Genomic DNA, 27,891 nt, shown 5'->3' with positions numbered 1-27,891 from the left:
GCCAATGGCATCCTGGCCTGTATCAGGAATAGTGTGACCAGCAGGACTTACCATTCTTCCCCTGAATTTGGCACTGGTGAGGCCACACCTTGAGTGCTGTGTTCAGTTCTGGGCCCCCTCAATTTAGGAAGCATGTGCTGAATTGAGCATGTGCTGAATTGAAGCGCTGAAGTGTGTCCAGAGAAGGGCGGCAAGGCTGGTGAAAAGTCTGGAGCACAAGTCCTCTGAGGGTTGGCTGAGGGAGCTGGGGTTGTTTAGTCTGGAGAAGAGGAGGTTCAGGGGAGACTTTATCACTCTCTACAGCTACCTGAAAGGAGGTTGTAGCCACATGGGGGTTGGTCTCTTCTCCCAGGCAACAAGTGACAAGACAAGAGGACACAGTCTTAAGCTGCATCAAGGGAAGTTTAGGTTGGAAATTAACAAAAAGTTCTTCTTAGAAAGGGTGACTTGGCATTGGAATGCAAGGGAAGTGGTGTAGTCACAGTTCCTGGAGGTGTTTAAGAAGAGACTGGATGTGGCACTGTGTGGCATAGTCTGGTTGACAAGGTGGTGTTAGGTCATGGGTTGGCTTAGTGATCTCAAAGGTCTTTTCCAACCTATTTAATACTGTGATTCTGTGATCAGATATATGGTCATTGCACACATTTAGCAACCAAAATAAACAAATTCACTTTCCCGAGACTGTACCCGAGAAACAAGTCTTGGTGTAAAATAGAAATCATGAAAATTTCTTCTATCTCTTACCACCATGAGCAGCACTGACATCTCCTACCTAATGGCAATAGCCTAGATGCAAGACATCCTGTCTCTGGCGTGATAGGATCATGTGGACTGTGGGCACAGAAATAACTGTGGCAGATAATAGTCCAATGGTCAGTCACAACTTTCCACAGAGACTCTGCAGAGGTAAGAACCCAAGCTTCATCTTGTGCTCAAGAAGGGATGGCCAGATCAGCTATCTCAGGAGTGTGCTGCTTGCCTGGAGCCCAGGTCCTGCATGTGCTACAACACTTGCAGAGGTTCAGCCAGCCCCCGCATTACACCCCTGAGCTGCACATCCAGGAGGGGAACACTTCAGTTAACTGGATATAGCAAGTACATGAGGCTGGATAGAACACAGCCAAGGGGTACAAGGGTGATGACCATGAGTCCTCTCTCTGTCTTGGAAAGTGGTCACCTTCTCAGAGCAAGAGGAAGGGGGATCCTGAGAAAGAGAAGAGAAGGCTAAAGACATGCCAGAGATTTTTTTTCTCATGGAATCTTCATCCTTGAAGATTTTCAAAACTCAGATGAAAAAGCCCTGAGGAACCTGCTCTAACTCTGAAAGTAGCCTGCACTGAGAAGAGACTTGGACTTGATGATCTCTAGAAGTCACTTCTGACCTAAGTTATTCCATAATTTTAATAAATTAGATTCAATGTACTGATACAGTCAAATATCACAGGAAAATATAAGATTAAAATGCATCAGCTCCTCTATCCTCCTTCAAATATAATTTTAGTTGACATATGCAATTTCTATTTGTACTAATGAATCTTAAATTTGAATAGTAGGTATATTTACCTCCACCTGCAAAACCCAAAACCCATATAGAATTATAGCAGCTTTAGAAGGCAGCTAAAGACAGGTATTCCCTCAGAAGTTACTAGTCACCTCAGGGCTATAATTGTTTAATTTTTGAGAGAGTAATGCGTGGAAAATTATTTGGCCCGGGAAGTTGCTTATGAAATCTTAAATGAGCTGCTATGATTTATCTTTAAGCACCTGTATTGGGTCTGACCAAGGTAAAGCTCACAGCCCTCACAGTGCTGTGCTTTGCATTGGTAGCTGGACGAAGGTTGATGACACACCAGTGTTTTGGCTGCTGCGAGCAGTGCTGTACCTCTGACATCCCTTCCCTCATCAAAGTGATGGGAGTGGGCAAGATCCTGGCAGGGGACCAGGCCAGCTGACCCAAATTAGCCAAAGGGATATTCCATACCAGATGACATCAGCTCAGATATAAAAGCTAAGGGAGAGAGGATGAGGGGGAGCATTTGTGATTCTTCAGAGTTTGCCTCTCAGAGGAACCATTGCACATGCTAAAGTCCTGCTTCCCAGGAAGTGTCCAAACATCACTCGCTGATGGGAAGTAGAGATTGACTTTTACCTTTCCTTATGTGCATGCAGACTCTGACTTTTTTCTTTTTCTTTTTCTTTTTCTTTTTCTTTTTCTTTTTCTTTTTCTTTTTCTTTTTCTTTTTCTTTTTCTTTTTCTTTTTCTTTTTCTTTTTCTTTTTCTTTTTCTTTTCTTTTTCTTTTTCTTTTTTCTCTGTAATAAAATTGGCTTATCTCACCCACTGGCTGTTCTCCATCTTATTCTCTCCCCTGTCCCACTGGGAAAGGGAGTGATGAAGCAACTTAGTGGGCATCTGGCACCCAGCCAAGGTCAACCCACTACAGCATCCGAAGGAATTTAGAGCAAGTACAAATTCTAGAGCTTGCTATACAAATATTGGAGCAGAACAAACATCTTCATTTTCACTCTCTAAAATACAAAGCAAAGTAACAACAGCCTCTTTTCTTCCCCCTGCCCTAGTCTATTAAGGCACAAAGCATGTATGGACAGGCCTTGCAATGCCTAGACTGCCAAGTCTCCTAGTTGGAGAGGATGGTACTACAGTGGTAGGAATAACCAACCCCTCCTCTGGGAAAAGGACACTTCAGTCTTACTTGTCACTGCCATACCCTGAGGCTACACACCAAAATGGTGCAGGTAGAAGTCAGTATAGAGCAAGGTGACAGGAAATTACAGCAAGTACTTTCAGGCTGGGGAATTTTAAGCCCTTTAGCAGATAGGTCCTGGCTACCTCCCCACACTTGTAACTCATCTGACAGACTGTCAGCATACACACATGCTATGCACTGCAGATACCACTGATACTGTCCCTGACAGTTTTCTCTTCTTTTATTTCTCCTGAGTAGAAGTCATAGTTCTCCTTATGGGACATTGTGCATCCTACATTTTCTTAACTACAAGCTAAAGTAGTTAAGCTTGTAGTACAGTAGTACAAGCTAAAGTTAGCTTTACAAGCTAAAGTAAATGTAGTAATGTAGTTTTAGAAGCTTTTTTCCCTTTCTGTCTTGACTATCCAGTTGAAAATACATTGTTTTCAGCTTGTTTGTTTTTAATTCTTCATTTCATGTTGCTTTCAAGGAAATGTCACCTCTCAAGAACAAAAGGTTAAGTCACGCAATGCTGAACTATATAATCAGTCTGCTGGACAAGCCTAGGCTGCTGAAAATATTAAAGAATGAGCACCTGACTAGTAGACAAGCCATCTCCACTGACAAAATTTCCTTTTTCAGTGTTTTAATTATTCTCATGGGTCATCCCATCTTCCTATACATCAGCATTGATGTTACCTCATGACTGGTAAACACCAGCAATTTCTTTTCTTCAAACCAGAATCTACAATCAGTAATTAAATTTCCTGACTCTGTCCCAGTTGCACTGGTGTGATGAAATAAAGAGGTCTGCCACTCAGCATTTGCATTGCTTATTCTAGCCGAAACCTTATTAAAAAAGCTAGCAAAAATGTTTTGACACAGACGAGATTCCAAAGTATAAGTAGCCTGTTTATTTACAAGAATTATCTGTACAATTTATGCAATATCCTACTGAATTTCAGACTGCCTTAGATTTATGAGTTTTTGTTACTCAAACACAAAAAAAAAAAAAAAAAAAGCCATGAGGTAACTGCAGCTAATTTGCTGTTTGGAGTGTTTGGAGAAAGTGGCAATTCATTTTGTGGCTCTCATTTAAACACCAAGAGAAGATATTGTGATCTGTGAACTAGAACAGAAACATTATTGTTATGTGACATAGTGTGGAAATTCATATCAATGCAAATGAGTGGGGGGAATTTTTAAATAAAATTAACTACTACTTCAGTACCTGTGGGTATTTTCCTTTGACCTATCTTCAGGAAAGGATGCTCCTTTAAATTCCATACTGATTTTTGAGGCAGATAAGTAAATGCTTTCTACCTTTCAAAGGCAACCTGCTGTTTACTGTCCATATTTTTTTCATATTTAAAATAATGAGACCAGGAAGAATAGCAAACTTATGTACATGATAATAGGAGGCAATATTTACATTGTGTTACTGATGAAAATATGTTTGAAGACCTTCTTTGTATTCACTTGTTTGAACAAATAATTAATTCATGCTGCAGCTTCTTCAAATGCATGGATATGACATGGTCTACTCTTAATCACAAAGAAAATAGCATGAATGCTGGTCCCCTCTTCAGTGCTGGCTTCCTCACTGGCACAAACTGTGTGCTTGTCATTCTTTGTAACTATGAATTCAAACAATTGGAAATGGGAAATGGACACTTGGCATTCTTGCTGGAAATCAGATTGAAAACCATGGAAAGCTGAAAGTCTGAATGTGATTACAGATTTAACTACAAGCATTAGAGGTGAAAAAATGTAATAAGCCTTTGAGGTATCAGCAGAATAAGGTCAGAACAGTGTAAGAGTCACAAAAATTTACATATAACTTGAGGAAACAGAACAAAATAGCATTAATTTGCCTCAGAATAATAAAATAAATACTCCACGGGTCATGTATGTTTGCTCTTTGACTTGGCACACAGATATTTATTATAGTTCAGTATTTTGTTGTGATAAATATCTATTCACAAGATTCAGCAGTATGTCCACATTTAATCACATATTGAACTACAAAATACATACTTAATTATTTTATTAGGTTGCAGCATAGACATAATCACCACCAGATCTATTATTAAATTATAAATATTTAAATTAGTGAATCTAAGAATATTTGCTATAGATACTTTTGGGTCATAACTTTAAAGCTAATGAGTATTTCAGCTGAAAAATTTAACACAAAAGTACAAAATCCAAAGGGTAAACAATGTCCCTGTTTGTTACCATTGGATTTGCATTGATAGCTGTGATGCTGTCATCAGCTCCCATGCAGTTTATACATGTGGCATTCCCTGCATCACAGCCCATGTACATCCCAGCCCGTCCTGCTGTACCTACCCTGAGCATGTTTATTACACCTGAGACATTGCTGGAGCCTTTTGCTGAGAAAGAGAAATACCAGACACCAGAAATACTGGACACCAGAAGATTGCAATTAATTGTCTATTGGTTGGCTTTCTCAATATCTTTATGTTTTAGTGCCTCAGGGCAAAATTCATCCTTCAGGCACTGCTTTGAGAAAAGGATGAGGAAAAGTCTCTAAGGCAGAAGCAGTCCCTTGAGGATGCTCCACAATTCTGGAACTGCACCAACAGCAAGATTTCTTCTGCTGACTCACCTATGCTGGAACAAGTGGGTTTGGAGTAAGTGTATAGGTTATAGGGTATAAAGAAAAACAGGAATATAAGGTGTATGTCACCATACATGTGTTTATAGTGTTTACTCCAAAGTTTTCTACTAAAGTAAAAAAACGAGGGCCAAGAAGATGCAATTAACTTATTTATCATTTTTAGACTAATACTAGTTATATTGAATAATATAACTAATGCAAATGAGATGGTAATTTGGCCCTACTCTGAAGAGTTGCAACTACACAGGAAATGAACAACAGAAAATAAAAACTGCAGATCATTCTTGGGATCTGAGAAAAAATGCTTTGTTCCCTGCTGCTTTGCCCACTTGGCCCTACCAAGTGATGCAAAACAGTCTTTACCAAAAACAACTAGAGCACAAAAACTATTCTAAATGATTCAAAGTAACGCAGTAGCCTTTCACAGTATAAATACTTTACATTTCTTACAGCAACAGCTAGTAATAATAACCTTTTACTCTTTGAGTTTGCACAGGACATCTTGGATTTACTATGGGGAAGGATACTACAACAGACTAGTGGTGAGTTTTTTTCCCAAGGGAAGTGAGTAGGTAAGCCAGAGGAGCACATAAAATGCAAACACACAACCTAAAACACGAAAATTTTTCATGCTTTCTGATATTTCATGTGTTTTTTCCAAACATGTAATTAGCTCATATATTTCCATATACACGTTTATATTTAACACAGTATCCTAGATATTTTATTTAATAAACCCTAAAAGTAGTAGTGTAAATAGACAAAACAGCAACTCCTTCATCTTCCCACATTTTTTAACTGATTAGACAACATTACAGCTTTCACAGAGGCAAATACTATAATTAAGTCTATCAATTTCATTACAACTTCACTGCTTTCACCTGCTCATCCTCCTTCTCCAGAATCATCCTTCTGTACCTCGATTCATCCAAAATAGCATTTGGAATGTATTGTTGTAATTTGTGGCTTATTGTGAATGCTGTTTTTAGAAAGTCCACTAAAAACATGTTCATCCCTGTGAATTGCGTGTACAGGATAAAAGAAAACAAAAGAGGGGCTCACAAGCAGCCTTGGGAATGGTCTGCCTTGGGAAGGCTGCTGTGGTTCCTGCTCCTCCTCACCCACAGTGTCCTTGCTGCAGAAATCACACCTGCATGGCAGGCAGCTCAGCTATCAGAGCACGCAGCAGGTGCTGCCAAGCGGGCCCTATTTGCAGCACAGAGAGCTGGGAGGTGATAGAATCCATGAGATGATGCCATGCTGCTGCCAGCAGAAGAGGCTGTCCACTCCTGCCCAGTGCTGAGGCACCTTCTTGTATGCTCATTTGGCTGCTTACCTTGCCCAATGCCCAGCCCATTCAGTTTGCTGAGCTGGCAGAAAGCAAATGCAGAAATAAATGAATTTTTAAAAAGTTAATTTCTACTGGCATATTGAGCTAGATCCTGGCTTCAGAGAGAGAGGAGAACGGCACACCCAGGGATGAGGGCAACATGAGGCAGAGCAGGATGCCCTCATCTTATACCAGTAGACAGATCAGGTCAGTGCTCTCTTTGGAGTTCACCCTGAGTTTACCAACAACCAATTTCAACAGTGAACAGTCTTCTTAGATGTTTAAAAGTCAAACCAAGCCCTCTAGAGAGGACAGGTCCAGAACTGAGGGGTCAATAATCTCAGTGGGAAGCTAAGGACAGCAGGCAGGCAGAAGCAGACCAGGGCAGGGAGCTCCTTGCCTATCTGAGCTAATTCACAATAGAACATCTTCTTTTGAGAGAAAGTTAAGAAAGCATAAACTTAAAACATCAAAATGTATCAGGAAGAGTAAATAGTTAGTTTGTGAGAATTGAAGACTAGAGTCAGGAGAATTTTCAGTGACATGAAAAGCAGCAATTGGATCTGATGGCATCAAACACACCTAGGACAAACCCATGTTGGAGTCCTCACACTGTCAGCTACACTTTGATGGGTACAAAGGTCGTTTCTCAAACTACTGATATAAGCAATAACAATGTTTTTTCAAAAAGTTCAAACTAAAAATCGAGTTTCTAGTGAATTACCTTCGCCCAGTACTAAGGCTGTCATTTCTCCTTATAACACATTTAAATTTTTTCAGTCCCCCAGGACAGTGAAACTACTCTGCATGAATGATTCCTTCATATGAAAATTTCTCTTATGGTTTGTAAGTATAAATGGAGCTCAGAAGTCATGTCTGACAAAGAGGATGTCCCTCATGAGACTGCCAAAGCAATTCACATGCAGTTTATGAAATGTGGGTGATGCTTTAAAACTGTCATGCCACTGAAAGGCTCTATGTATGTGAAGTCTGCTATTTGTGGTAGTGTTTCTGTCATTTAGCTCTCAGTTCAGAGATAGTGAGCAAACTGTTGCATGGAGAAGACCCCAATAGGTGAGAAACACTGGACAGGAATAAGGATTAGGCATGACTTGTTAAAGCAATTCCCTCCTTTTTAATTTAGATAGAACTTTGGTGGCAGAGAAATTTCCCTGGATGGCTTCCAGATTTTGGTTGGAGACCATTTAAATAAAAATAACCAAGGCAGTGCTGGAAGCAGAGATCAGAACTACATGCATTTGCTCCCAAAGGAGAGCCCTGAAAAGACAGAAAAATCTCCTTATCCGCTCCTGGAGAGTAGCCGAATCTCAAAAGAAACACTGTGCAGAGTTTTTCTTCTCTAAAATCATCCAAAAAAGTTACAAGATTTATTATGACTCATGTTTATACCTCCAAGGGCTGAAAATTAGACTTCTTCAGCTGCCAGGAGCAGAAGCAACTTCAAACTAAGCTGGGGCTTAGAAATACCCTCTGACTTCAGCTCCCAATCACCTGACTTAAGATCCTTTTGGATCTGGACCCAGGAGTCTTAACTGCATTTCCATGGCTGCACTTACCTAACATCTTTCCTAAGCCAGCTACTCCAAAGCTGGTCTTGTTCTTGTACCACACATGAAGACCATTCTTCTTTAGGCAGTTTGTGCTTTAATTTAATGTTAGAAAAATTCACAAGATCTTATGAAATTCTGGCAATGGAATAACATTCTGCTCTTTGTACTTTGGCCTCAAGAAGTGTTATTTTTCAACAAGTATAATCACATTAAAATAAATATACTTGCTCTCTCATTCTGTCATTATAGATTATCATTATGGCCTTGCACTAATGTGCTTTTTCCCACATGTCCAGGGATTCACAGGACCCCCTCATGCTTTGAAACGAACCATTACATATACAACAAAAGCACTACTCTTAGTCTAATCACTATTGCTTTGCCTCTTTTTTCCTGAGGCTGCTTTGTTTTCTGGAACCTTACAATGTACTTACAAAAATCTAATGTACCTGGTGCCTATTACTTGAATAAATCCTGTGTAAGATGGCAGCAGACAACAATAACACATGGTTAAAATCAGCCATCATAGAATTATAGAATACTTTGTGCTGGAAGTGACCCACCAGAGTCACTTTCAATTTTTATTTTTTTTTTTTTATTTTAAATTAGATAGTTGTAAGAGGAAATGAGGAACAATTTTTAAAGCATCTTTGACAATTCTTTGTTTCAGATCCAGTCTGATCCAAAGCACTGCTGGCAGCTGCACTATTAATGTGTGTTAGCCACAGAGAACTGAGCAGAGAGAACTTTTCTTTTCTTTCTTTCTTTCTTCTTTTCTCTCAAAAATTCACTGCAACTATCACAGACATTCCAATCCCATGTTCCAGGTGGGAGAGGCTCACTTGCTACTGATGTGTCTGTGTTTCTGTCCAACAAACGCTGATAGTCTGGCGTAAGTACCCACTTGAAGGCACTGGGAAATGCCCCAAAATTCCCCAGTTCAGATGTGCCCAATGAAGGTCTCTTGGCTATATTTACTTTTAGCATCTTTTGCAGTCCCTACTGACACACACCTCACACCAATTTCAAAGGGAAATTTTATGAATCCATACTGACACTTTCAACAGGGATGCTTTTAGTACTGACACTTTGAACATTTTGACCTTACGCTTTTATATGTGTAGCATCTTTAGCCTTTCCATTCCTGCATATTGGCTGGAAATAAGTACTTTGGTAAGTTCTTTTTGATAGTGGCTTCTGCATAAACTCAACAGAATAGATAAGTTACTCATGCAAGTCATGTGGAAAGGCTGCTGAGATAAAACACTGAGAAGAAATAAATGGGGTGGATAGGAGGTTATTGTATTACAGCATTTGCAAATGCCATCAAGGAGTGTGGAGGATATACCTGGTCTAGGCAAGTAATGGGAATAAATTGTGCTGCAAAGCAAAAAAAAAAAAAAGCTGATATGCAAGACAGAGGGAGAAAAGCCACTGGAGAGGCGTTCACAGTGCAAGTTTCTGACCCTTCCTCCAAGCTAGCTCAGGTGCCACCACCCTGATGGTACTTTGGAGGAGAACAGCAGCAGCCAATCTGTCTCTTCTCCTGGTGCAGCATGGGCAATCCCTAACTTTGACAGCAAGCAACAACTGGGCAAGATGTGCCAGGAGGCATTGCACTCTGCCGGAGCCAGCAAGAGTGCCTCAGAGCTGGGTGAAAACATGACAGGGATCTGCCCACAGAGAAATGTAAAACAGGCAGTGGCTGCAGGAGGATGAGCAGATTGAGCAACAAAGCAAGATCTGAGGAATAGACCTGGTGTCTGTGGATGGGGCAGGGATGCAATAGCTAATTCTGGAGCCTATCAGGAGACCACAGTCCCAGAAAAACGCTGGCTTTGCTACATAAGCACAGCCCCAAGTCCTGATAGTGGGTTTTGTCTTTCCTCAGTCTGATGTCTTACAAGTAAAGAGAGAAAAGATGCTACAGGGATAGCATCTGCTGCCCTCTAAAAACCACTACTAAGAGCTGAGACAGATGGAGGAGTCTCCCTGCCTCTAATGCTTGCAACAGCAGCTTTTGTACAGTGTAGCTTCAAAGTAGCTTCAAGCTTCAAGCTTCAGAGTAGCTTGTTTATCACTGCTGCAACCTTAATGAATGCTTAACTTGTGGTGGAAATGTCCAGCTGCCTGTCTTTGTGGGGATGGACACAGAGATAACCACAAATTGCTCTAATATAAAAGGCAGAAATAGTGGGATATACAGTTCTTTCAAAAGGTTGCTATTGTTGAGCCTTGCAGTGCTTGATATTAAATAGAAGGTCTTTAGAGGTGAGATTTAGCTAGAATTACCTACAGGGACTACTGACACCTCTGCTAAAGCTAAGTAAATGGCAGAGAGAGAAAAGATCTGCTGGAGAACAGAAGAGAGAGAGTACTCAGAAGCTGATTAATACTCTACTGGCTACCATTCAGGATAGGAAAAAATCTTCAGAATTTTCAGTTTTGACCAAATAAAAGGTTGAAATATTCATTAACTGAGACACAGGTATGCCAAATGGTTTTCACCATTTGATATTACTATCATGTTTTCTTATATCTACCACAACACGACTTATATTGGCCTCACTGGTTTGGATTAGGGGAATTTGATAAGAAAGATATCTGTGTGAGTCAAAGGACTTAGTGCACAGTAGCCAGCAATGAGAAAGATGAAGTCTTCCATTTGATTTAAACTGCTCATCTCAGGTTTTGTGCCTTTCACCAAGCTGCACCTGATATTGCTTATATGGAATGTAAGATAAATCAGACATGATATTTACCATGCTTTCATGCAACTTCGTATTACTTTTATTTAGATTACTGCTGTAATGGTGATTTTGTACAGACACTTCCTCATAGACAAGAGACACTTATGATTTGTAATGAACAACAGCAAAAGGTAACAGTTTAGAACTGACAGCTGCCTCACAATCATATTTAAAGGGTTTGCAGACTTTGCCCTTTTGTGCTCCTCCACTAATACCCAAGTGGGATGCAGGCAATTAGCAGCTTGGGGAAGTGGTGAGGAGCACAAGCAAGATAAAAATTGGCTACTTATCCAGTAGCCTGCTGTCTGGTTTCCAAATTTGAAACCTAGACACTGCCTGTCTGTGCCTTTAAACCAAGAAACTCAGAAACCCTCTGTCTGGTGCCTTAAACCAAGGGGGGCCATGAGTGAGGCAGTCACTTTTGGTGGCAGCAAAAGCCATTTTTTTCTACAAGGACCATAGGTGTGAGAGACATGGCTGGGAACAAGGTGAATATCTGGTGTACTGTTGAATCCCAAACTACCACTGGAAGGAGCCCATGGGGAGAGGATGGTGTGAGTTGCCCTAGCAAGCAGATCACAGCTTGGTCATCCCTGACCTAGGAGAATTCTTTGCCTACATTAAAGCACAAAGATGCTGGAGTGATTTAACAGTTCAAGAACATCAGTTCATCACTGCAAAGATTATATTTGCACATAAATACCTGCATTCATACAAAAAAGCTCGTGGTTTTTCATAACAGTGTCACAGATTTTTCTGTTGCTTGAGTTATTGCCAATGTGAGTTAGTTAGCCTCCTATATGCATTTTTTTTTCCTTCCAAAGGCTGCAGGGACATCATTAATAAACCTGGAGCTTAACACTTCTTAGTGTGGAGGTGCTAAATTGTTTGAATTTAAATAAATGTGGAAAATCGATATCTCTAGTCATCTTTATTTGGTATTCCTCATTCTCTATGTAAAAATTTTCAGTCATTCAATAAGATAACAGAAAATATGGTATATCACTGTCAACTCTTTTATTTTATTTTCTTTTTCCTGATTTCTTCTTGAGGACCTAGATCACTAAATCAGAATAAATAAACTTCCTTTACAAAAAAGTGTTCTTATCTAAACTTGCAAAGAAATTTAAAGCAAATGTAATTTAAAGGTTCAAAACCCAAGTAAAATCCAAACAGCAAAAGTATTTTAAAAGGGAAAAAACCAACATAATTTCTAAACAATCCTATGATTTTTTGAGGCTGACTCATGATTCTGTAATGTTTAAAGTTGGCAATACTGATACCCTGTGATTTAGATGACTAATCACAGACTGAAAAGCTAATAATCAAAGTAAGCAGTTTGTGAAGTACCCACAGACTAGAAAATATGTTTCTCAACTACTCATAAGGAAAGGCTTATGTATAAATTGACAACAAAGAGAATCAGTTTATATAACTGTTTCACAAAGAGAGAAAAGAGCTAATCAGTTAATCAGTTATTTTATTTGTATCACATAATGCTACCAGCTGCAGTACTGAGTGTGAAGAGGGAAGAGCATAAAATGGAGAGAATAACAGGGTAGCTCTTCAGCACTGCATTCACAGGGAACACGGGAGTGTGGATGGAATTCAGCAAGCAAAATGCAAGAGTAAAAACTGTCTGAAGTTAGACTGCAATTACACTGCACACACAGATGAGAAAGTACCTGGAGGAAGGAGGGAGGCAAGCACAAAAGGAAGTCAGAAGAGAACTGATATTGTGGCAACAAAGAGTTAAATCTAGTAACAAAATGCAGCCCATGGAAGATGGCTACGGGGAAGACTGAAGATAATGAAAGCAGAAGATAAAACATCATTTGCAAAGAGGTAGCGGCATCAGGGGTGACTCCTGGTTTCTTGGCAGGTTTTCTGATTAGATCAATTTTTTGTGCACAGTAGTTCTCAGCTGGGCTCTTTCCAATCTTTTATCTTATCTGATGGTAAGCAGACAGCAGAAAGAGGTATATGTAGCACGTGCTTGGCACCAGTTATATTTCCTAACAAGAAGATGGATTTTTTTTCTGAAATTCTGCTCATAGCAAAGTGATGTTGGCAGAAGCTAAAGCATCGACACGTATTGAGGCTGCTCAATCAGCCTAGCTCCCTTAAAGTAAGAATGAAAAGGAAGGCTAATTTCTAATTTTCAGAAGTCAAAGATGAACTGAAGAAATACAGCTAATATGGTGGAACTTAATTTATTGGCTTGCAAAGGCACAAAACAAAACCATTTTGAAAAGAAATGCTACACGTTTCTCTGAATTAGTATTTTTGTTGCTACTTCATTGCAAAATATAAAGAATGTGCAGCATTGGCCCACAAATTTGTATCCTCTTTGTATAAAATGTATGTCTTCTTTACGTAAAATTTATATTCTCTTTATCTAAAATTCAATACAGCTATTAGTAGGTTCAGAAAATTTGCCCACAAAGGCATATTTAATTACAAGTCTGCCAAATGGGAGTTTTGCTTTCTTTTGAAGAACCTGTTTTAGGCAGGATATTACATTGGTAGGATCTCTAATGTGATCCTGCACGGAAGCTCATATATCCTTGAGAAAAGGAAAAGATGGCACACACTGTTTGAAAATCAAGGTTCAATAAAAGAAAGCAAACCCAAGAAATTGGAGTGGAGAAAAATGACTCATCTGTATTAGGGCTTCCTATAGTAGCTGTCACTGATCAGCCATCATTGCAACATCTGAAGTGCTGCAAAATTGGAGTGGGTCCCAAAATTCAAAGGAAGATTGCAGACTAAACTGGAAAGACAGAGGGACGTATTTCACAGCTGTCATCTAGATAGGAAAGATATTCCATTCCTTACTCCAGATGGAGAGCAGCTCACATTTGGACACAGGGAGTGAGGGGGTGACTGAAATGTGGGGATTCATTCATGAGCTGCATGCACAATGCAGCTCTTTTGAACACGTTGCAGTAATGTAACAGGAAAGGCGGGGGGGCATTAGCATAATTAATCTCCTCATGCAGGAAATGTAGGGGTCACTTAAAGGACCACTGTTGCATGCATGCCTCATGTTCAGAGTGTGTCTGCTTTGCTTTTACATTTATTTTTAATAAAAGCCTTAACATTAGCTATGGCACTCTGACTGCAGGAGATCCTTGTTTGGTGACAACTTTCTGCCTCTGTTGACATAATTTCTTAATTAACTGTAAGTATGAGATTTACTCAATAATATAAATATTTTTACAGAAAGGCATACAAGCACACAAAGGAAAAGTATTTACATAAATATACTGGGGAGGGTGACAGAAATGTCCATGACCATGACAAAAAGTCCTAAAAATGCTTCATGCAAATAAAAAAAAAAACAAAAAACAAGGACAACTCTACCTCGGGTGCATCAGGAAGAACATCATCAGCCAAACAAGGGAGGGGATTGTACCACTCTGCTCTGTACTGGGGCTGTCTCACTTTGAAAATTGTGTGCAGTTTTGGGAGCCACAATATAAGATGCTAAGCTAAAGGAGAGCCATAAGAATAGTGAAGCGTCTTGAGTAGAACCTGTATGAGGAGCTGCTGAAGTCACTTGGTCTGTTCAGCCTGGAGAAGAGGAGACCAAGGGGAGACCTCACTGGAGATACAAGTTTCTTGTGAGAGAAGAGGAGGGGCAGACCCTGCTCTCTTCCCTGTGGTCACTGGTGACAGGAACCAAGGAAACAGCATGAAGCTGAGTCAGGGGAGGTTGGGAGGTTTAGGCAGAATATCAGGGAGATGTTTCACACCCAGAGGGTGTTTGCGCACTGGAACAGGCTCCCCAGGGAAGTGGTCACAGCACCAAGACTGACAGAGTTCAAAAAGCATTTGGACAAGACTCAGAAACAGCACACAGTGTGACTCTTGGAGTGTCCGGTGCAGGGCTTGGATTTAGACGCAAATACCCTAATAGATCCCTTCCAACTCAGCATATTCCATGATTCTTTATTCTATGAAATGTACATGAAGTGGACAAAAGTTGCTAAAAAGGCTGGAAAAGAGCAACTCACCATGCAATATACTGACAATAAACTGACAAAAGAACCTTGTGTATTTTTGAGGCAAGTTTTTAATACCCAGAACATTTCAATGCATTTATTTAATTGAAAAAAATAATAATAGTGCAAAACATATAAAAATTACAGTGAAATACATTTTGATTATTCTGCCTGAATATATAGACTTTGTAGAGCACAACCTGTGCATTCTATGTGTTCTTACTATCCACACTATTTGATATGTGTTTAGAAGACATGATATTATTCCACCCAGCTCACCTCTCCGTAGATGCTTGTAAACTAACATACTGATCTAATAATAGACATTAAATATGACAGTTTGGGGATCTGCCTCGGGGAACTCAAACATTCCTATTCTATTTCATGAACACTTTGCAAGCTCATACTCTTGTTTATGGTTTTTATTGCAACCTTGAATTGTTTGTCTTGCTTCAAGGAAAGGAGATACTGATATATGAGGGGCAGTTTGCATGTGCTTCTCTCTTCTATTTTCCCTAAGAATAAAGTCTGATTCGTGTATTAAAGGCTTTGCCAGAAGCCTGCCTGTCCCTGATTGAAACTGTCACAGCCTCTGCAGAATTAAATGGCAGCATGGGGGAAATGCAAAGGGATTGTGCACAAGCTGTTATGAGACAGAGTCTTGACACAGCTCTGGAGGGAAAAAGGAACAGCACCCCTGAGCTCAGCCCTCCAGAGAGACCTCTATATCCACAGGAGTCTTCGAGTGCTGCTAAAAGGCCACAGCAACCAAGGCCTTTGGACAAGGCCAAGGGTTTGGACATAAATCAGGGAGTTCTGGAAGATCAAGATCTGCTCAGCTCTAGAGAGATGGTTATGAGAAGAGATAAGGAGAGCAGGATGCCTCCACTAGAGTAACTGCAGTCGAACAGCAATGCCTGATGCACTGAGCTCTGGAGTCATCTTGCAGAGAGGAGGCTCCCAGTAGTGCACTGAAACCCTACCTGAAACTCCTTTATCTCAGGGAACTGCTCTGCTCTTCATTAGCTCATTGCAGCTGTGTATCTCTATCTGAACAATTTATTTCTTCACTGAAAAAGTGTAAAATGTGGATGCATAATGACAACGAGATCCAAAAATTGGCAGTGCTTTATGCCTGAACATGAATTCTTGCATTTCAGCCTGCATGAAACCCAACAAAAAGCTGTCTCATATCCACCAGCACGTCCACCTCATTTCACTTTCTATGCTCACATCTCTGCTTGCTCTGCAGCCTCTCAGATGACCACTGAAGTCTCTGTAAGTAGAGTCCTTTGTGGAAGGCCTGTTAGCCTCCAACAGATCTGTGATTTTTGGTAGAGAAAGGAAAAAGAGGCAGCTGTCTCACAGAACTGCTTGGGTACATTTGATCTCTGAGAACTGCCAGGATATAACCCACAATTCCCCCACTGAAGATGATGCTGTTAGATCCCTGATGCACAATTAACAGACTGTTTAGAAGCGAGTGACTGTGGCCCCAAGGAAACAGGCAGACAACCAGCATGGCTGCAGGCAGCAGCTCTGGGCCAAGGACTGCAATGGTGAGCTCGTCACACAGCAGCAGTGAGCCTGGGGACCAGAGAGGGCTGTGGGCAGGAGCCCATCAGTCAGACAGGGACCCCCAATGCCACAGAGAGCTGCCAGAGAGGCTGGGAGTACCAAAAAGCCAAACCACCACAGCCATGAAGGTGCTGTTCATACAGCGGATGGGATTCACATGACTCATATTCATGCTCTCCATAGGCAACAGAGAGAAGCAGGCACCCTGAGAGAGACATACAGATGGGTTTCTACGGCAGACAGATGAGCCATCTCTGAAAGCCTGTTCTCTCTTTGACTGCAAAGGCTGACTACACAGGATCCACAGCAGTGTACTCTGTGGCTTAAAAAATTGAAAATTATTGCACCACAGTGAGCTTGACTCTATTTTCCAAATATACACCTTATCTAGGACTTATATATATTCTGAATTTTGAAAACAAATTGTTTCTTTCTGCTGGCTTAAATTCTACAGTTACTCACCAGTCAGTTTTGCATTTTGCTTCTTTTATATTGTATGATAATAGGCATGAAAGATTTTTATTATAATATTTATGAGCATATTTACGCATATATATCTAGCCTATTCATAAACATGTGAATGTGGATTTTTAAAAAAATTTGTTCTCAGCCTTCACTGTCAAGTATCATTGCTGTTTTTAAAAGCATTCCTATGAATATTTACATTTGAAAGTGTGCTACTAGAAATTTACAGTATGCTTTCACATGCTGCATCTCAAATGCATATAATAGTATACATCTTGTTTTAGTCAGTAGACTTGAGCATACTCTGTTCCATATTTTTCTGGGTTCTTCTGAAACCTTTGAAAGAGAAATAAATCACCAGTGATTTCAAGAGACTTTGGACTAGACTTCCTATTATCTTATTAAGACAAGTGGCCCAGTTTACTCCTATTTTAAAATTCTCCCTAAGTTGGAAGGCACAGTAATAGCACTGTCACTCTGAGAAATGACATACACCTCACCTGAAAAGACATGTTTGGAGAGATAAAACACACATTCAGAATGAAAACCCTGTAATTGCTGTAAAAGTCACAGGTACTGAGAGGGAAGCAAGGAGTAGCAAATGTGGTGCCTGACCTCAGGCTTATTATCTGCTTCATCCTGCAGTATCATCCACTTCTACCTAGGCTGATGTTCATATTTCAAGCTTTACATAGAGAGATGAGGCTAAATCTCCGAGTCCCTCACCAAAACTGATGCTAATTTAACTTAATTTTCAGCCACAGGTTCTTGTTGTGGTTTTGCCTGCAAGGTAGAAAAGCATGCTCCTGTCAGAAGATCCTTTTACTGTGCTCTAGATTTGTGTTCAGTGGTCTGGGGACCTCCCCACCTTCCCTTCCCCAGGAACAGACACCCCTGCTGGCATGCCCTTCACAGAGCTCGGTGCCTCAGCTGCTGTGGTTTGCTCCCCAGGACCCCCCCAAGCACCTCCACGTCTGCTGGGACTGCCACCAGCACCCTGCAGCACTCGGACTGCCACCCTGCCAGGGACAAAGCTTTATCTCAGCTTCTGCCTCATACTACTCGCTCGCATGCCTTCAATCTTCATTCTCAATTTATTATATTGCACTTGAATTAACAAAGCAAAATAATGAACAGAAACTATTTAGAGAAGAATCTACATAATTTTGTAGCATCTATGTGCCTTCTGCACACTTTACCAACCATATTTTCATTTAGACCACTGCCAAAGTACTGAGCAGCTTTCAATCAATAACCAGTCTCTGCAGATCCCCCCCAGGAAAAGACATAGTCAAACCTGAAAATGAGACAGTTGTTTATTCCTCCTAACGCAGTTGTAGGTTTTAATCAAAATATCCTGTGATACCAAGCCAAATACTTCAGAGAAATGAAATTGCTTCTGTATCCACACAGTCATTTCCATCAACCAATCTATAGTCCTGTCAAAGAAACCTAACGGATTTATTTGACAAGTCTTCCTTGCCATCAAACCATATTGACTGGTATTATTTATGTTTGTTAACCTATCCTTTCTGTTGAGTCTTCCAGGGTAACTGTTCCAGTATTACAGTGGAATCCATATTCCTGTAAGAGGGGGCTGTGTATGTGTTCTAGGTCCCATTTTCTACCCTTGACATTTGAACTATATCATAGCACTTTCTGAAGTTTTTGAAGTCTTCTTAGCTCTGCAGAATTCACACTAGTGGCTCTGAAGCAGCCTCAGCTATTTCCTCCAGAGCTTTTGTAGGGGGGATTACTCAGAACTGACAACCTGGAAAAGCTTGGAAGACTTCCATCATCCAAGGCAGGGTCACGGCTTTCACAGAGAACTGTCTTCCTTTTGCCAAGATAACAAGCAGTGCTCAGCCATCTTACCAAAAGGGAGAGCTGGGCTGAAGAAACAGCAAGTGCCCTGAAGAGTCAAGGTTGCTGTGCCCATTGTTGCTGCTCCTGTGCACTTCTCCTCAACAGGGAATGCACACCTTTATTACCATTTTGCCATTTTCTTCTGAATACAATCATAATTAGTGTAATTATTATGCAAAGAGATCCAAGAAATTGCTGCAGAACATGCACACTTCCAGATGGGTTTCTCAAGGTGAAATGCTGATGGTAATACAATTGCTACTATACCCTCTAAATAATCATCAATTCAATGAGAGAAAATGAGGCAACCTAACTTGAGCTCTGGTAGGAGAAAATAAGGAGAAAGAGCTCAGATTGTATCATAAGGACAGGGAGGAAATCAAAGGATAATGATTGTCTTTTGTGTTTTAAATGCAGTATTTTGTCTGTCAGATTCATTCATCTGATACAAAGAAGAGCAATAGCATACACTTCCAAGATAAAATCAATTATGTATTATCTTAGAGTTGTACAATCTCATCCTCCACAGAGGCCTTAATGTGACTTACATATAGCATAATTCTTATTCCAGATCTCTGAACAAAGCTAAATTTTACTGACAGTTCACTGTACAAATTCCAATTTATGTTTTTTTCTGCATTCTCAGAGAGTATAAAATTGTAAAGACCATCTCTGCTTGAGGTAGAATATGCCTTTTGAAATACAATTAAAATAAAGGAACAAATTAAGACTAGTTTGGTTTAATTCATTACCTCAGAGCACTTCTGTTTACAATAACCTCCTATATTTTATGTCAGTTTTTTAAATAAGTGAAAAAAGGCTTTGTTCCTCAAAAACTCCCAAATTGTGGCCAAGTTAACCACACTTTAATTAGGTTCTTAATTTATCTCCATTATGAACTAAAATAAGGAAATAACTCGTTTCTGTATTCCATCAAAGTGTTTCCATAAAGTTAAAGACTATTTTGTTAACATGGCATTCCAAATTTCAAGCAATCTATTTTTGTAAAAGCTAAAAATAATATATCATACTTCAGGTTATCTTCATTTGCCAAGTTTTGACAGAACTCACAAAAGTACAGCAGAATTTGCTGGAAAATTTGCAGAGTTTACAATACTTAGCTCATTTTCAAAGGGAAAAGTTCATTTTCATTTCCAAAAAGATTATTTCAGAAACTCCTTGTTTTGTTTTGGTTTTTTTGTTGGTTTTTTTTTTTTTTTTAATGCTTGAGGCATTTCAAGCAGTTGAATTTGAGCTTTTTCTTGACTATCCGAGCTGTCATCACATTCTGTTTTAAGAGTGTTCTCAACAGACATCACTAACAAGACAGTATAAAACATTTCATTCATTCCTTCTGAACAGATCAATTCTCATTAAGTCATTCTCATGACATCTCTTAGAGGAGATGGGAATGGAAGGAGATCTGCAAGCCAGTGGGACAGTGAGCCTCCATGCAGCAGGGCAGAAGGCAATGAGTAAAGTTCTAATAGCTAAGTTCCTAACTGGATAAAAACTTTGCTTTGAGAGCATGGACAACAAAAGGTATAGTTAGCACCTTTCATTCCGTGTGTCCAGGGTTTTACTTTTAAAAGGAGCTGTTATCAGAAAAAAAAATGGAATAACAACCATAATCACTTAGTCTACTTAGTCTATTGACAGAACAGCTGAGTGATGTATGCACAGATGAAAATGTGAAATCTTAGGCAGGAATGAGAGAGAGGTCAAATCACCTTTATGAACTGTGCTTACTTAAAAATAAACCTGAATTCCTAAACAATTACTATTTACTCAGTGATGGTATTTTGTGGGGAAAATATGCGCCAAGTAAAGTCTAGCACGTAAGCAATGACCAGAAGAGCATAAATTTTAACAAACAGTATAGAATGATGGTACTCCCAAGTCTACTTGATGTGGGAGTATCTGATGAGAAGAGACATGTTCCCAGCAAGCCCTGCAAGATGCAAAATAGATGATTAATGCAAAAGAATCTGGCAGAGACTGAAATTCATAAAAACCACACATCTTCTTATAAAGTCTAGACTGAAATGCCATTGTCCAAGTTGAAGAGCCAGATGATTATTGTTTACAGCTTTGATCATGGACATTAGAAAGGCACTACCAAAGGCCAATGTGTTCAAGCCCAGCCGCTTGCTGCCAGCCCTGTGGATAACAAGAGATGTTTTCTCTTCTCTCTTCCCTTCTTTGGCTTCCAGATTCCTTGTCAGAGCCCCACCATGCTTGTGGCATGCTTGCTGCCTCTCTGCTCTAGTGTCCCTCAGTGAACATGGATCAGGCATGTTTAGAATAATTTCTCTAATAAGCAACTCTATATTTTGCATAACTGTGATATTATATAGCCACATATTATAGAGCTCTGTATGTTTCACTGACAGGTAAGGAGGCAAAATGGGACACATTTATGGGCCCAGGTGCTGCTAGACTCAACAGTCCTCTCTTTCTCCTCTGATTACCTACTGTAATCACAAAAACTCCACTAGGGAATGAGGAATGCATCTTCTCATGAAAACAGTTGCATAAAATGAGAATCCTGAGATCATTGTGGTGAACAAGGGCATAGCCTTGGCTATGGAAATAATTGAGTGAGCAATGTGACCTGAAGCACAGTTCCCTTAGGCACTCACTTTCAATCTCCTGGACTTCCCCAGGTGGAATTCTCTTCCATACATGGCTGCCTATGCTCTTTCTCACAAAATACTCTGGAACATTTCAGAGACTGTCAGGAGGTAAGGAAATGGGTTTTAAGTTGTTTCCATAGCTGACTAGAGTCAAGTAACCAGCATCTGTCAATGAGGTGAATGCTCATTAACTTCTTGCTTCCTCTTACTACAGCTCTTCTATCTTCAATGGGCAATTGTTGGGTTTTTTTTCCTTGGGTTATCTTTTGGGTTTTTTTTTTTGTTTTTTTTTTTAACAGAGAAGGAAAAATACACAGAATGGGAGAGTTAAAAATTAGTTCTTCTTGTAGTGCATATGTAACTATTCCAGTGAGTATGGAGCACCAAGTATCCAGAACACAGGCAATCCATTCCTCAGAGAAATACCCCCAACAACCAGCTTTAACTTTTTTTTTTTTTATCTTACCCCATTAAGATTTAATTGTTTTTGCAAAAGGAGAAACTTCAAAGCACTTCACCAAAAAGAATGAGTTAAGACACTCAGACCAGTTTCTGGTAAACTAGAAGACAGAAGCCTGAGCCCCTTTTGACAGGAGAGGGAACTGAATACCTCTACATTTAGCTGGGAATGCTGCTGTTATTTAATTGCTAGAAATTTGGGCTGCTCTCCAGCATGCTTGCTTTGTGCACAGTACTAGTGGGAAAGCAGTTTCACAGAATGAACCCCACAGATAAATAATTGTATATCTTGTAAATTCTAGGATTTAGGCAGGAGATCACAGCTGCTGCAAAATAACTTCCTACTTCTATCACGTATCCTTGAGGTACAGAGCAATCTGAGCTTTAATAGAAAGGAACTGTCTTTGAAGAGCACAGCTGGAGCATGTTTTGTGGGGTTTGCTGCTTACAATCTAAACAGGAGAAGGAAGAGGGTAGTGCAGAAATCAAACCCAACAACCTCAGGAACCAAAATGACATAGCAGTTTTTCTCCTTTCCCTTGAGAGACATCTCTTTTAGGACAAAGCTGTGTCCCTTCAGCAAATGAATGAAGGAACTAGGGCCTTCTGATTCCCATGAGACTTGCTCAGTGAGTCGGGGTTTTTGTATCATTGTTGGAGAGTTGTTTTTTTTAAATGCCCATTAAAGTTTTTGCTAAGTCAGGGCTCAGGATAAGCATACTCCTTGCTTGATTTCATCTAGGCTCTGATGAAATAGCCTGGTCTTACTATCTTCTGTGCCTTGCTCTGCACATGAGCTAGCTAGCACTTCTAGTGTGGTATAGCACAGTACTCTATAAAGGAAGACTAAGTGGAACCAATAACAAACTGTATGTTACAAATCTTTCAGCATATACAGCAAACATAACTCAGAAGAAAACAGGCTATGAGGTATATTTACTCATACTCTAAGTTAAATCTACCATGGAAAATCCCACTCAGAACTAATTTCCTTATTTGAAGCTTAAGAAAATAGCACAAAATCCACATGATACCATACATTCACTGAGTGGATAATAGGTGAGGGGAAGACAGCTCGCATAGAAATAAGTAAGAAGCAATGGTGAATTCTGCAACAGGTACCCTAGCAAGAGGATACATACATTTATACATATATGTACACATTTACAAAGTCTAGTAGCAGTACCTATTTGGACCAACCAAATTACCCTAAATCCTAAAAGCTTCAGACTACCTAGGTGGAATTTAATGAGGCAAAGCTAGATTCTAGGGACACAGTTTAGTGATGGACTTGGCAGTGTTGAGTTAATGGCTGAACTCAATGATCTTAAAAGGTCTTTAAACAATTCTATGATTCTATCTCTGCAAACATGCCATCTAATTCTGTTAAGTAAGCAACCAGGAACCACAACATTTGAGTTAGATTATATTATTTGAGTACAGGATACAGCCTGATCATTTATGACAAAATCAGCAAGTCACTTTTCTATTAAAACTTGATGGACATTTATATATATGTGTGTGTGTATATATGTGTATATCTATATATTTTAAAACACTATGCTTATTTTGAGTGTTTAAAAAGAAACTGACTTTTGAAATCTCTGGTCTTTCAGGCATTTTGTATTTGGTATCTGTTTAAGATCCTGTCTTTCATTCACACAAAAGTGTAAATGGTTTTGTGGTTTGGCATACTACAGAGGAGTGGTTACTTCTAAAAAATGTAGAAGATTATAACAAGACAGTTTATCAAAATTTGGAGCATGACACAGATTGCAAAGCAGGGCCATTATCCAAGTAATGTATTGCTTTATAAAGCATCAGTCAGAATCAACAAAGAATCAGCTAAACTCCTGTATCACTGGAGTTGCTCCTTTCAATCTATTTCAACTGCATTAAAACAGTACCACTATCAGTGGACTCTAGTTACAGCCTGTAACGAGCTTTGTTTCACAAAATGTTGCCGCAGTCAAAATGTGTGGCTCTTCAAGGCAGTTCACAGCCCATGCAGCCATCAGACAGCACTACACAAAATCCACAGTAAATATAGAGTAATAACTGCAAGAGAAGATTTAAGGCTCCTAAGAAGAAAGACTGGCTGTAAAGAACCACCAAAGACAGATGCATTCCTGGTTTTGCAATGGAAAGTTCTGATTTGGCCCCCATAAAGAGAAAACATGCTGACTGCAACAGGTAAGTAACAGCAAGGCAAGTCTGAAGCAGCATTACCTTCTCTGCTCTTTTGTGCCATCCATCCATCACTTCTACTCTTCCAGGGCACAGGACAATGCTTGATGCAGGGTAATGGCATGGAATATATCCATGCTCTCCTCCGCACAACCAGCAGAAAGACAGAGAATAGCAAAGAGCACAGCAAAGCTCTTCTGCAGCTCTGGGAACATTTGTGCAAGCCAAAGTGCTGCTTGTTAAGATCTGGGAAGTAAATTAGGGCCCATTTCCTGGCATATGAGCTCAGAAGGAAAGGCTGGTGTTTAGAGAGCAAGTTTGGCTTCTGTCCCTTATGGAAGGACCAGCCCCAGGACCAGTTCACAGAACTTGACTACATTTACCTCAGCTGCTGAACATGAAATATATGCAAGGCTTTCAGCAGGCTGCAGAGAACCAGAGCCACTGTCTCCTGCCTTGCCCAGGTCATTCCCACCCCTGCACTGTGTGTCCTGCAGTGCTGGCAGAGAGGTCAGATCCTTGTGCTGGTTTGCCTCATGCTCACTGCTAAAAAAATGGGGTTCCCATTCCCCCGTGGTGCCCTGAAGCTGCTTCTCAGGACACAGCAAAGCCAAGGGCTCTGGCAAGGGTGAGCTGCACACCAGCAGAGCTGATTGCACCCACCAGTGACAGCCCCTAGAACAGGCCCAAAATTGTGCTGAAATTACCACGAAAAATGGAAACAATCAGCCCTAAGTGTACAAAGCTGGTGAATCCTAAGTAAAATGTTTCAAAGATTTTACACACCCTGGCAACCCAAGAGATATTTTGGAAATCAAAACCTGCAGTTTCTCCTAGTTTAGTGCTCAGACACAAAACTGAACGGCTTTGCTTGGTACGTATCATAAGGCAGCTCTTGCATCATTTTAAGGTTCTTTACATTCTCCTCCTCTACCTGCCTCCCATGCTGCAGCAACACAAGCATTTTACCTGTCCACTGAGCACAACACTAGCTAAGATCACATCTCATTAGACCTGCCTAAGCCCTCATGCCTTGCTGGGATACCCATGACCCCCAGTGCCAGGTGCCCAAAAGCACCCCACCAGGCCTCCAGCTCCCTTGTCTGACATGTACAGCTCCATCACATTATCCTGCACCAGCCCTGGGGAGATGTTATGGACACCCTCAGGCATCTTTAGAGCAGCCAGAAGACATCAGCATCTGGAATGAGCCATTTGTGTTTAAGAGCCCTTGTGTTAACTGATCCTGCCCTGAATTCACCCACTGGAATACTTTAAAACTCCTGCTTGGCACCTGAAGAATCCTGAAGCAAGAGGTATTGCAACTTATCTATTCACTGAAGGCAGAGCCCTCACCTTGCACCTCTCCAACCTGCCACCTGCAAATTTGAGCTGATGCTCCCTTGTTTCCTTGTCTCTATGTGAGGAGAAAGAGGTTTCCTTGCTCACTTTTTTCCTATTACTTGTGGCTTTTAGATCTCTCCCAGCTCTTTCTTTCCCAGCCTGACCCATTCCAGGCTATGTAACCTTTCAGAAGTTATTCCAGATCTTTCTCTATCCTTCTTTCCCTTTGCTGTTGTTTTCCCACTTCTGCTAATTTCTTTTCAAAGCAGCTTAAGGAAAATAAAAATATCTGCTCGGTTTTTATCAGTGATATATTAGTTGCAGCCTTTATTTGAGTAACTCCAAGCTTGATTGCTATTTATTATTTTTAAAAAGGAATGAATGACTAATGGGTTTAGTCCACTCTACAGTTTGGATCTGTGGTGAATTTCTGTGTGGCTTGATTAAAATACAGCAGAAGTAAGTAAAGGGATCTATCATTGAAGTTTATGCCATACACACCAAAGAGAAAAGGTTCCTTTATTGGCCATGAGGATAAATAACATCCATGTCCACAGTCCTGGAAACAACTTGCTTTTGTCTGAAATTTAGACTGTCACAGTGCAGCTGCCTAACCAAAATGAGACATATATCCATGCTCCACTTCAAATGACAGCGGTGTTATCAACTCTTGTGGAGCTTTGCTGGAAGCTTTTACTCCTCTGGTCAGAAAAAGCTGAAATATGCCCCTGGAAGGTAACTAACATATAAGCTACATAACATGAAGCTATGATGAAGAAAAAGCACTTTAGCTACTTCATGTCATAAACTATGTGAGATCAACCACGACAGAGATGTTATTTATCCTCAAGATACTTCAATTTTTGAGAAAAACCCATAGTGCTTTTTCCCTACTGTGACTTAACCTCAGGATGGTTTGTGTCAATCAGTTACTCTGCAGCAAAAACACGTTTTTCAAGCCAAAACTGCATGCAGTAGTCAAGGACAAAGAGCAGATATGAAGACAGCAATCAGCCCCTCTTTGGTGTTTGCTGAGCAGTCAAGCCTGGCTGGCAGTTGGACACAAAGCAATTATTGATGTGCAAACAGCACTTTGCACTCAGTTCTAATTTATATATTAAAATAGAAAACACATATTCCACTAAATCTGTTATGTGCACACCCTTCCCCTGCAGCAAAAATTTACTCTTGCAAAGTAAATTTATCTGATCACAATACAAAGGTTCCATATCATGTTTGCCAAAAGCAAATACAATGCACTGGCCCTGTCCCCAGTTTCACTGGGTGATTTTCTTTCTAAAGAAACACAACGTTACTAAATTTTCCTGGGTTTCATCTTTTTTTTTTTTTTAATTATTTCTGAGGCTGGAGTTATTCCTACAGCAGTTTACACCCCCCTCTTCCCTCACATCAATTTCCTTTCCTCAACCTTAGGAGTATCCCAGCAAAGGTGATATCCATGGGCAGATTCCCCAAAGCTTGCTCTGCCATGATATGCAGTGACACACAGAGAAAGTTCAGAACCACTGGCTTGGATTCTTAAATGGTTTTGGGGCATGGTGAGGATGGAAGACCTTTGAGTAACTTAAGCTCTGCTTAAGCTTTCACAAAGCATAGACTGGACCCTGAGCCTCCAAACACACAGGCTTCTTACTTTGCGTGGCTCTTGTAGTTAGCAGTGAGTTCTGGGCAGCAGGATAACTGCATGCATTCATATCAGGTGCCAGATATTTTGTCAAGTAAGTTGCTAGATCTGTAGCTGTAAAGTATCCTATGCTGAAAATAAATACAAGCTGAAAGATAAAACAGTACAAAATACCATTCAAAGGCTTCTGTACACTGGGGCCACGTATTCACAAACAGTGAACTGAAAGCATGACTTTTGAGGTCATTGTCTGTTTGCAGCTAGTGTACTCCAGAGAAACCACAACATCTGGTAGTTATGTGTTTAGGCACCTAAGAAAAGGACATTGAAAATAATAATATTTTTATTCAGGCCAGCAAGAGTGGCTACAAAAGAAATATTAGAAAAAAACCCAATGGAATAAAGGAGGTGATTTTCAAGATTACAGCTACCTTATACTCAAATAAATATTTTTAAATGGCTGGTCTTGGAAAAGGTCATGGTCTTCATGAATCATTCATAATGTATTTCTTACTGGATTACTTTACATGGGATAACGTGTATCTTCCTCCTTATAATGAAGGAAGATGTATTTACATCTCAGGCTCAGCCTGTGAATGCAAGACTGTAGATAAATTTAATTTTAATCGGGTAATTTAATTCTTTAAATCACTGCAAAGGGAAGTAGCCCACTCATGCTAATGGCAATAGTTTACTTACAAAG

General features: G+C 40.1%; 1 protein-coding gene across 7 annotated transcripts in view; it reads right to left on the bottom strand.

Moving 5' to 3' along the window:
• Nucleotides 1-27,891, bottom strand: part of DLGAP2 (DLG associated protein 2) — a 445,650-nt gene that overhangs the window by 378,014 nt on the left and 39,745 nt on the right. The window contains exon 1 of one of the 7 annotated variants that reach the window (XM_038132402.1): nucleotides 24,242-24,405. The exons of the other annotated variants lie outside the window; for them this stretch is intronic. Within the exon in view, the coding sequence (XP_037988330.1) occupies nucleotides 24,242-24,267 (26 nt within the window). The 5' untranslated portion in view covers nucleotides 24,268-24,405. Of the gene's footprint in view, nucleotides 1-24,241; nucleotides 24,406-27,891 lie in introns of those variants that run through there. 7 annotated transcript variants of the gene reach the window in all.

This window comes from Motacilla alba, chromosome 3 (assembly GCF_015832195.1).
Source record: "Motacilla alba alba isolate MOTALB_02 chromosome 3, Motacilla_alba_V1.0_pri, whole genome shotgun sequence".
NCBI classification, from domain to species: domain Eukaryota; kingdom Metazoa; phylum Chordata; class Aves; order Passeriformes; family Motacillidae; genus Motacilla; species Motacilla alba.
This window is presented reverse-complemented; position numbering and strand designations above follow the sequence as displayed.